At 30.6% G+C, this 11,764-nt stretch overlaps 1 protein-coding gene across 4 annotated transcripts; it reads right to left on the bottom strand.

The window, feature by feature from the left end:
* Positions 1–3,109: 3,109 nt before the first annotated feature.
* Positions 3,110–10,794, bottom strand: LOC106765267 (phytochromobilin:ferredoxin oxidoreductase, chloroplastic). Of its 4 annotated transcripts, XM_022781774.1 has the most exons (10): positions 10,487–10,600; positions 9,647–9,709; positions 9,061–9,177; positions 7,216–7,310; positions 5,386–5,479; positions 4,958–5,089; positions 4,730–4,834; positions 4,288–4,338; positions 4,046–4,214; positions 3,110–3,386 (listed from the first exon to the last, which is right to left on the bottom strand). In XM_022781774.1, the coding sequence occupies exons 3-10, from the start codon at positions 9,160–9,162 to the stop codon at positions 3,379–3,381; spliced, it is 756 nt and encodes a 251-aa protein (XP_022637495.1). In that variant the 5' UTR covers positions 9,163–9,177; positions 9,647–9,709; positions 10,487–10,600; the 3' UTR covers positions 3,110–3,378. The 4 variants fall into 4 exon arrangements, with proteins under 4 accessions (XP_022637495.1, XP_014505313.1, XP_014505314.1 ...); XM_014649827.2 differs by lacking the exon at positions 9,647–9,709 and having other exon boundaries at positions 10,487–10,794; XM_014649828.2 differs by lacking the exons at positions 9,061–9,177; positions 9,647–9,709 and having other exon boundaries at positions 10,487–10,794.
* Between the last annotated feature and the right edge of the window lie 970 nt (positions 10,795–11,764).

The following is an 11,764-nucleotide window of genomic DNA, read 5'->3' as shown; positions in this document are numbered from 1 at the left end:
TTGTATATGTTTGAAATTTTGATAGATCTCAGTTTAAAACATTGATTGAATATAATGATTTTACTTCAATTATATTAAAGTTTTTTAATATGGTAAATGTGTTTTCCAATGGATATTGAAATTAAATTGTTTCAGACAATTTAAATAATAATATGAAATGTAGTTAATATGTTTAAAAAAATACATCATTAAATTAAAAATATTATATTCATCTATTTTTAAAATTTAGAAACTAAAATATATTAAAATGGACAAATTTTAATTTTACATTTAGGAACTAAAAATTATATTTAGTCATTTTTCAATATCTAATCTACAACAACTTATAAGTGGATTATGATGTAATGAATTTAAAGTCTTTCAAGATGTTTAATATGTATGTATTGATGTTTTGTTATTGCTCAAATGGATGTAATTCCATTCATAGAGTGAACTTGATGACTAATTTAAATAAATTACTATAAAATTTTTAAATTTAATAAACTTGAAGATAATTTTTGTTCCTATGCATCCCATTTGATCACAACACTCCATATATACATGTTCGCAAATAATTAAAAAAGTTTAGACTAGAAATATCTTCAAACAAAATAATTTATGTATTTTGTTTAAATGCAGTCTTTAGATAGTATAAGAAAACCAGACTTCAATATTTTATACTGAAGTCATTATTGTCATTTAAATTCATTTAAATTCTCTGTTTAATAAATGAAGAAAGCAGCAACTTCCTCTTTTTCTCTGTGCTTGTGCATGGGAGGGAATGGATGACCTGCAGAGAAAACTCTTTCACATTCTCTTGGATTGTATACTGCAACTGTTTATTTTATTCTATTTTTTGTTTTTAACATAGCAGTGTCACTGTGTTTCTTCTTTCCACAACCATGGATGTTATATTTCTACAAGTAACTGACATTTTAAAACTGATCATAAAGTGAATTGTGATACACTTTAGCAGCAAATGGTTCAGTTCATAAGTTTTTCTTCAATCTAAACCTAACTCATTTTTAACACATAGTCTAAGTGTTACATAGTTTATATATCATGATTGGAGGAAAAAGGCTATTGAAATGACATAAGATAGCATCATAATGTTGATCATATACATTCTTTAAAAGCAAAATGATTAATTAAGATGTTGGACAAAGGAGGATATCTGCTTAACAGTTACAGTCATTCAGTATAAATTTCATGCAAAACAACAACATTTGTAAAGCAGTACCCTTTTTTGTCAAGGAATTTGTCCATGTACCAAAACAAAAAGTATATAAAAATATATGTATTCCAAATGCAGTAAAAGAACCAAATCAATATCCAAATTTAAAGCTTGATATTAAAAAAAAAACATGGTATACTGTTTAACACATCATGATAACGTATACAAAGCACACGTTATATTATGGTTAAAATCCTGAGTCGTTGGTCATAAGCATGTTTCTATTGATTCATTACAGACACTATTCAGTACGTATGTGTAAATAAATGCAAAGATGTTCCAAGTGCAAGTGTGCAGAGAAGAAAATATGAGTTGTAGTTATGCAAAAATAACTAAAAAGGAAAAGGGGAAAGTTGTTTATTAGGCATTTTGAATATATGATAAAAATGAATGAAGGACAAAGTGAGATAGACAGATGATGGTAGAGTCTAGTACTGCTCTCTAGTCCCTAGTCTCTCCTGCTTCTATGTTTGACGATGCTTTTCTTCTGTTGTCTGTTCTTCTGTCTGTTTCTGATACCATAGCTAGCTGCTGCTGTATGCTACTGCTGCTGCATCCATGGCTCAGCTTGGTAGCTAGGTAGCCCTGTTGAATTCTCATATTTATTTATATATTATTGTAAATTAATTTGTAATTTGTTGAAAGTTGGCAGCACCTTCGATGTTGTGTCTGTGGACATCATTAAATTTAAGCCTTAAAGAGTCTACGCGCATGGCCTAGATGGATTGAGAATGGAATGAAACTATTCTGACCATGTCTTTCCAACTTGTTCATATCAGTATCAAATAAATTATGTCGTATTGACTCTTGTATCAGTACCACTTGATCAATGAATCAATGAGTCACTTTTATGACTCATGCATGCTGCCATTCAAATAAATTTTTTCTTGGAATTTTAAGATGGTTTTTGAATTTATCAAGGCTTTTGTCGGTTTTCTGTTAGGTCCATTCAAATCCAGCTTAAAAAGTAAATTCAGATTCACGTGTTTATGTTACTTCCTTCTAAGGATGATTGGATGTTAAAATGGTGCCTCAAAACTAATTTCTAGAAAAGCAACACTTCTGTTGTATCTTATAACCTGATGCTATTTCAGAGCTAACTTTATAAATCTTTAAATTAACCTAGAAATGTTGATAAATCAAAGGGCGGAGTATTCAAGAAACCAAAGAGACTTGACCAAACTAAATGATCCTTTTTACTGTTTTTGTTTGTTCAGATAAAAACTATATGAATGATTCTAGTAAGTTGATATAATATATTCAACTTTTTTAATTTATAAAAAAAATTATAAGTTTACAAATTATAATGCAAAGTATATACTCATAATATAAAATAAAAATTATTTATATAGTTTCAAACATAAAATAAAAAATATTTATATAATTTCACTCTGTCAATTCCCACTTTTTTATAGTAAAAAGGATTGGAATTAGGGAATTACTTTATCTTACATTGGAACATTGTAACATAGTTTGTTCATTTATTTTACTTTAATATATTGATTTATTCTGTTTGTTATATACTTTAATTAGAATTTGTAATAAAAGCAAAATATTTGGTAAAGATATACTTAAGAAAAACAAAAGGAAAAATGGACCAGATCTTTACAATTATATAACTTTTTGTACAAGATGGTATATGAATAAATCAATTAGGAATTAACATAATGATTTATAAGTCATTCTTTAACGGACAAGTTTGAGATGAAAACATCTACAAAGTTTAATAAGTCTCGGTTAAAAAATACCTCTACATAGAAATCCAATTTATCTAGCATGTCAAATAAATAGTCCAATTGATTTAAAGAACTTTTTTATTTATCCACAATACTTTTTATGCTATACAAATTAATATAAATGAAATGGAAATATACAAATTTAATTTAGAAGACTTGATTGATCTAAAGCTAATTGTACACAGCTGATTGTAATCTTACAATATAAATGTTAAAATAACACAAGTACAACCATAGGAGCCTGAGATTTGTTAAAGAATTTTTTTGCCATACAAAAATTTGTGTAGACATGACACAGTACAGTAGCACTTATATTACAAACATCTAATAGCATAATTCTCTACAACAATTGCAGTCTCTTCAATGTTTGCTGACCGATTCAAATTTTAAAGTAATGTCTGAATAGTTTTGCCTCTTACATGCGGACAATCATTCACCTAAAACATTCAAACAGTCAATAAAAACACTTGATTCTTAAAACCTACTATAAACCAAGATAACAATTTCACTGAGTAGTTATTCAATCCAATCAAATAACATTTTATTCATAAAATTAACTGAATTATTGAAATAAGTTAAAAAAAACTTATTCTAATAAGTTTTTGTGTAAATATTATAAAAATTATCAACTACCATCATAAATATATAAAAAAAAAATTAAACACCCTAGTTACTATTTTAATTCAGAAGAAAGTTGTTTGATCTTAATGTAATATTTCTTGTGAGTGCTATCTTGTGCACTATTTGCTAGTCCACTAAACTAAGAGTCTATTTCACTGTTGAAATCATCTCATGCTTGATTGTAATAATAGAAATTAAGCTCAAATGATTTCTTCAATTAATTTCTCTTGCACCATAATTTCACTATCAGATAGTACTTTCAAGTGACCAGTTATGTAAATATACATGCAAAATGCCACATATAAATATGCAGAACCAATATTTGTACCAGGAAATAAAAGACAGTTAAGGGAAACAATCCAATTGAACACAGAACAATGATGATAAGAGAGGCTCAGGCTAGCAAAAGACATGAAACACAGATGTAAAGAAAACAGAAATTAGATAAATAAAACCCAATTCAAAAACCAATTACCAATAAATTCTCCTCTAGCATCCCATGGGCGATTTTCAAAGGACTTCCCAACAATATTGCCTTTTTTATTTAACATTCCTTCTTGAGTGCAATAGTGTGGAAAATAATCATAGAATGTTTTGCTTCCTAGTTCTTCAACTCCATTAAAGAGAAAGTTTCTCAACAAATCCTAGGATAAAACCAGAAGTAAGCATCTGTAGTACTAAATTGTAAGAAATTAAACCACCAAGGATTTGACCTACCTTGGCAAGTGTATCCCCAATCAACTTCTTCAACACACCTTGTCCGGGATCCTACTTCCAAAATGTCCAGGAATCAGGTCCATTGTAAATTTGAATTTGAAATAGAATATTTATTCTAAATTTAAGACCCGATTGGATTGACTGTCCATTGTTGATAATTCAAACTTCAAACTACATTTCAAACTTATTTGTCAAAATTTGAAAGTAGAAATAGATTTCAACATTGCTCAATAAACAAGGTAGCTCTCTTGAACATATCACAGGCATAATCCTCTTCAGTATTATCATCATCTAAATTAACTGAGGCTAAATGAGTGTAAATCCTTGGTGAATTAGCAAACCCCAAAACCAACTATACCTAGCACAAATATGTGCCGTTGTGGATAGGTCACAAATCATATTTATGATTTGCTGTCCAAAAATATTAGAAAATGTGAGCTACCTTTTCAACTCTCCATGTCAAATATCTATGTTGTGCTTCAAGATTGAGCACAACCTGAGATTCATCTGTCTCTTTAACTGATTTGCATATCAGTTCCAACCATACCTGTCAGGGTCCCAGTCATCAAGATAAAAAGATTACACTTGTACAACACCAACTATATTAAATATTATTTTGCAAAATTAAAATAGTCAATGATAAAGTTTAATATGATGCTAGGGTTATTACCTTGTAATAATCCCTAAATGCAGCATACAGAATATCGTATTTTTGCGGGTTTGAGGTAAACTTTGTCCAGATGACAATTGGTGAAAAAAATTTTATAGACTCACTTGTGAGCTTCCCTCCCCATGGAAAAAGCTGCATGAAGTCTGTGTTAAGTCAACACACTAGCTCCTTTAAGAAAGAATTCTATAATTTACAGAACATAGATGCATCGATGAAAGAAAAGGAAAAGTAAAAAACAGAGAATTTGTAGTAAGAGTATATATAGTTTTAAAACAATGCATCACTCGTGTGGCAAATCAGATCAATAAGTAGTTCTTATTAACAAAATTTTGCACATTGTTATGCTGCATTTGAATGATTAGCTGTTTCAAAACTGAAAAGACTTCTACCAATAACTCTAATAATTTTCCCTAAATATTTGCATTTACCTGTGTATATTTAAGGCCAAGAGGAATTAAGCTTTTAAAGTACTTATCCTTGTACTCATGCTGATTGATGATATCATGCAAGGGGTTAAGGTCCCTGACATAATTAATTCAAGGTTAGTGCCCTGCGTTATAGAATGTTTGAACCTATTAATAGTACAATTGGAAATCTTTATCAAAGTACCAGCGTCATATAGGTGAACAGATACTATATTTCTATGACAGTTAAGGTGTAAATAATATTGAGGAGAACCAAGCACTACACAGACTGTCACAATGATTTTTCACATATTTGCTTTATGCTTTGTTCCTAGGTAAATCATGGTCTTTCTCATTATCTTATTTTGGCTAAGTCTCAACTCCCATGTACCATTATGTAAAGCACAAGCACGGGCAATATGACTAGAGACATCTACATTGAGGAAGGAAAATGCAACCTTAGAAGGAAAATAGTACATTATCTAAAGGGATGAGCACTATAGAATTCTTCTACAGTTGAGTAGGTGGTAAATTCTAGTAGATGTGCAGCTCACACACAAAATCCTTTTGTACTTACTGACCAATATGACAAATTTCTCATTTATTACAATGGCTGCACCAAATAGTAGTTCTTTATAAGATGGATCACTGCGAGTCACTACCAATTATCCAAAAGCCTCTATAACTTTCGATTATAAAGCTACAAGACAGAAGAAATGAAAGCAAAGGCCAATATGCATAAAACAAGGATGATTTTGGTACATCTAATATAACTTAATTTTAAATAGTTTTTCAAATACACGATCCTCTACATAGAATATGACATGACATCTTGTGACAGATATAGCCAGATTTATTGAACTAAGGTTTTCAGGGTTCTTTACTTACAAGACCTCATTCTAAAGAGAATAACAATTATAAAAAAAGCACTGCAACTCTGCAAGAAAATATCTGTGACCTTCACAGTGCAGCTGGTTAGGACTACTTAAGATTAAAAACAGAGAAATTTATTTTGAAGGGCTTAAGAGACCCCTCTCATAATCTTCTATTTATAATGAAAATCTGATTCAAGAATACATGAAAGATTAAGAAACTGCATTAGACACCTAGGTGCAGAACTACGTATGACTATAGGTATAGCTAATAGATTGTCTAACCCACTACACCCACTTAGACTTAATGATGATACATAGATGTAATTATTCTAACAGGACTAAACTTCATCTTATTCAAGATTGATAGAAAAAAAGTGGCAAAACCAAAGGGCTAGAGTAAAAGAACTACAATTTTCTGGCTTAAAGTAACATTCAGATGTGAATAATTAGAAATATAACATAAAAGATGCATGAACCTATTATAAAAAGGAATGAAGCATCCTCTTCAAGCGACTATCGAAGAAAGTTTACACTTAATGAAATATGGCATTTTCTTTTAACAAGTTCAATCAAATACCTAGTCCTGAGACTACTTGATACTTGATAAACCTAGTTTGGTGAGCAGTAAAACATATGCATTAATCACACCCAAATGATGATATAAAAGTTCTCTGTTATGTAACACATGGATAAGAGGCTATTTTATGCATTAAAAAACTGAATGATTCTCAACACAATTTCACAATGCAAAGCAGACAAAGATAGGTTTTCATTATTAGTTCTAAACTCTTCTTAAATGAAAAAAATTATGCATTACAGTGCATAAATTTCCATAAGCTGAAATGCAGCTTATGAATAAGTTAAAAAGTTGAAAACACGGACCACATTGTGGACTTTTCCACAACCAAAAGTAAAATGGAAAATGGAGAACATCCTTTATATAAGTGGAATACAACAGTGGAAGAAGATGCTAACTCACAATACGACAATGTTTGTTTTAGCAGAGGTGAAAAAGTTGGCACAAAATATGGGGACATCATATTCTGCTTCAGGAAAGACAGTAAAATCAAAAACCTGCATAAGTTCAAGAAAAAAAGAGAGGCAGTGAGCATATTGTAAAACAATTTCCAGACAGGACAAAATACAGAACTCTTCAGCAATTCAAATGTCTTTTTTTTTTCTTGTATCATTGAAAACAGGTTTGCACTTGGCTGAAGTTCAGGTTCACATGAAGATGGAAAAAAGTTTGGACTAGGATGAAATCCAACACATTGAAGTCAAATGAGGAGGATCCAGAGATATATAATAACACAAATAAGAAAATAAATGGCCACCTCTGTTTTCCCAATGAAGAAATTACTACTTTAAAATAACAGCAACACAATTAGGCATGGGATTGTTATTATAGTAATTCATCTAGCAAGAAATTCAAAAAACAAGAACAGGAATTAACTTTGAAGTCTGATTAGTAAAGAGGATATATTGTGAAGTGACATCGGGAAATTCTGAAATGATTAGTTATGTCACAGACATTTTAAATTAAAATAATGGACAAGGGATTGTCAGTTTTGTGGAAACTATGGCATTTCAAGAATCGAGACTGGCAAAAATAAGTTCATAAAAGATCAAATTTTGAAATTGTTATGGCTAAAATAAATTACCAGGTACTACAAAGGCATATTTTTTAGGACAGTAGTAGAAACCAACCATACATCAATTTGTATTAGAATAACATAGTGCAGGGAGAAACTGATTTCATTATGAATGAGGGATTACAAAATTGAACTTACTGCAGTAAGCTAAGCTTATGTATAGCTACAGAGATGAGCTAATTATGCTAGTAAACTAACTATAATAAAGGAGCTAATTGTAGTAGGGATAACAAACTGTAACTAATGGAGCTGAGTTAAGATAACAAACTATAACAAACTGAGAGTGTGTTAAATAGATCTTAGCAATGAAAGAGATACAATATAGTACTGAATATATACCCCACTACACCCACGCAAACTCATGAAGGGTGGTGAGAACGAGAATCTAGAACTTTGAGCTTTAACCAGAGTCAGGAATCGATTAGGAGAGCAGATTTTGGTCAGAACATCAACAACTTGACATGAATGATCTAGATTTTGCTAGGTAACAACCTTTTTTCGAACAAAGAAAATATTTGTTTCCATATGCTTGGCGCATGACTGAAGAGAATTGTGGGCTAAGGCTATAGCGCTTATGTTATCATAAAGTATGTGGAATTCTAAGGTAAGATCATAAAGTTTGAATCAAAACAATTTCAGTTGTGGTGTATACCATATTGCGATACTCTACTTCTGTTCTGGAGAGAGCTTTCATGTTGGTATGCAAGTGGAAGTATGCATGAACCTTGTTGCAAAGCTAAAACAATGACTTGAAGCAGAAAACATGAGTGAGCATTTCTCTAGACATGGAAGATTGGAGGCACAAGAGGAGAAGTTGATTTGTTGACACCAAAGAAGATAATTATTTGAGTCAAGCTTTTCAGAGATTGAGTGAGAAAAGGTAGTTGTCACCATTGTTGGACCAAGAGAGGAAAACTAGGGTTAGAGGCATGGATTGTTTCATGCTTAACAAAGGGAGGGAAACTGATTTCACTATGAATGAGGGACTACAAATTTGATTTTACTATAGTAAGCTTCAGCTTTTTATAACTATACAAAGATGAGCTAATTACCTAGTAAACTAACTATAGTAGATAAGCTAATTGTAGTAAGGACAACAAACTGTTACTAACAGAGTTTAGTTAAGCTAACAAACATAATAAATTCACATTTGACAGGGATTGAAAAAACACCTGCATTGTTTCTGTCTCAATGATCAAACTTCGTAAAAGCCTAATTTTGGTAGCTTCAAATGATAGCATACTAAGCATTCCTTTACCATCCTTAGAATTCATGGAACTGAACTTTTCCTAGCAAGAAAACATACAAAAAATGTACTGTGAAGATCTGTGCACACAAATAATGGTGGAGAACAAAGCAGAGGAATGCAAAACAACAAGGGACAAAAGCCACAACTGGGATTTTGGAAAATTTTACAGTTCGGTTAAACTAAATTTAATACCAAAAATAAAATATAAAATGAAATGGAAAATTAAATTACAAAAGAACAAAAAACCAAGAGTTAATGGCTTCTTCATTATTTAATTATCAGAAGTGCAAAGTTGATGATTGGAACAATGGACCACATCCTCAAAAACTCCTTTTCATTTAAGTTTTCCTTCCAAATTAAATGGAAGATGTTTTCTAGATATTATTGACCAAACTAAAGTGATTGTTTACTTTATTTATCTACAGTGCTAACAAAATCAATGAGTTTGTTTGAAACTTGTCGTAGTTGTTGGGCAAACACATTCGTGTATCGTGGGGTTTATCAGTTACCAATTAAGAAATCTGCAAGACTTGCAATCTATCACTGTCAAACATGGAATTGTGTACTGAGTTCTGCAATAAAAAGAAATTTAATACAGTAAATTTATTGAAGTCAAGCAATTTTAAAGGTTTCAATTTTTACTGTTAAAGTTAACGTTCTCCTATTCTATTAAGCAGTTTTCAGCATCATAACCACTGGGAAGGCAATGAAGAGTTCACACGACAACCTAATAAAAACGTAATCAAGCATGAATGATCCCAAAAAAAAATCCTAGGGATCAGAAAATAAGAGGGGGGATAATCAAACAAGAATTCATATAAAATAAAAGATGGGCTAAAATTACAGATCACCACATCCTGAAGCATGCTCATTAACCCCATTTCAGCTGCACAATGCCATCCAATGTATGGTAACAGCATTTTGGGCCACAAAATAACTTGTTTTAATAGAGCACTTCACTAAAGTCCTTTGTCTTCTTCCCCCTTATATTGCTTATGTTATGTACAAATGCATCACTAAGGCAGCATTTCGTACATGTTAAAAACAGAATGGCTCCTTGATTACACACATTTCATTGAACCAAAATGTTACTTCTTTGCTTCAACTCACAGTCCTGTTAAAGTGAATCCATGTACAATGTTTTATCCACTCCAACACATCTAACAAACCGTTCCTAAATTCGGTTTCAAGTTTACTGCAACTTGACAATTAGAAAAACCTATTCATTTCCACCTCAACTAAAGGTTTAATAAACACTACAAACTGCAAAAAATCCACACTAACCCTAACAAACCATTCTAATTTCAACACCATCCCCACAAAAATAAATAATTAAAGAAAAAAAAAACCTGCAAAGGTGAAGGGTTCAAGTGAATGTGGCGTCTGGTTTCATCCAAAGCAAACTCAACAAACTTGTGATAAGATACCGAAAAACTTTGTATGCAAGTACTTCTCCTTCTCCCCCAGTCACGTGTGAAAGTGGTTACGGTTTTTAATGGAGGAAGAAGCGAACTTTGCAGGCAAAAGGTTGAAGATGGTGAACCACCAATCCTAAATTCCATTCAAATTAAGCTTCTTTTGCACTCAATCATTCAACTCTTTAGTTCACTACTTCTGCATCCTAAATCTACGGTTACAGTCTGCAACTCCAACTGAGCCACACGTGCTGCTCAGCAGCTTCCATTATAGTTTTAGCAACCCACATCCTGTGGGCCCACGGTCCACACTTATTTACATCCTGTGGGCCTCCTCCTATGGCCCAAATGATAATGCCTCCAAAGTCCATTACACTCATGTCTCTCCCTCTGTCTCTTCTCTTAGACAGTACGATTTCATTTACCGAATAAGAAAAAAAAAACTATGTATCTACTTCATCCGATAGATGTATTAAAGAGATTGATTCAATAAAGTTTATTAAATTTTTTTATTTTGAAACAGTCCAATATATATATATATATATATATATATATATATATATATATATATATATATATATATATATATATATATATATATATGTTGAAAGAATATTTACATATTAAAGATAATCATAACTAATTTTTCCAATTTAATATTATAGTTTTTATTAAGAATTTGACAACGAAATTTGAAAGTGAGATTAAAACTAATTTATTACTGAATTTATTTACTACTTTTAACTCACGTGAAATCTTTTATATAATAAACATTTTATATGAGATTAGATGTTTATATTTAACGGACAAGCTCATAGATGAAATTAATTTAGAATAAACTTTGATATTTTATTAAGAGATGATTTTAAATTTAATTAATCTCTATTAGATAAAAGTTATTTTATTTATATATTATAAATTAAACTTGTTTTTAGTTGAGGTCTAATTTTCCTTCATTTACTTATATAGTGCAAAATTTCAAGTTGTACAATGATTTTGTAGGTTTGATAATTACCAATTTATTTAAAATAGATATCAACATACGTATAGAAATTTTCTCAAAACTAAATAATGTTTGTGTGTAAAATCAAAATAAGACCAATCTATTCATATATTGACAGGGTTAACCTATAGACCAATTCTAAAAAATGAAATAAATATTATGGAAATTAAATATCTTAAATTCAAATCCTATTTTAATTATAAATATTA

Source organism: Vigna radiata, chromosome 6 (assembly GCF_000741045.1).
Source record: "Vigna radiata var. radiata cultivar VC1973A chromosome 6, Vradiata_ver6, whole genome shotgun sequence".
Taxonomy (NCBI): domain Eukaryota; kingdom Viridiplantae; phylum Streptophyta; class Magnoliopsida; order Fabales; family Fabaceae; genus Vigna; species Vigna radiata.
The sequence above is the reverse complement of the archived record's forward strand: the minus strand, read 5'-3'. Positions and strand labels throughout refer to the sequence as shown.

Bases quoted from the DNA above. Each gene is read 5' to 3' on its own strand.
- LOC106765267 (XM_014649827.2), bottom strand. From the start codon at position 10,699: ATGGAATTTAGGATTGGTGGTTCACCATCTTCAACCTTTTGCCTGCAA. The intron at 9,178-10,486 runs GTTTTTTTTTTC...TTTTCTTGCTAG, and splicing joins TGAACCCTTCACCTTTGCAG to GAAAAGTTCAGTTCCATGAA. The intron at 4,215-4,287 runs GTAGGTCAAATC...GTTTTATCCTAG, and splicing joins TTGGGGATACACTTGCCAAG to GATTTGTTGAGAAACTTTCT.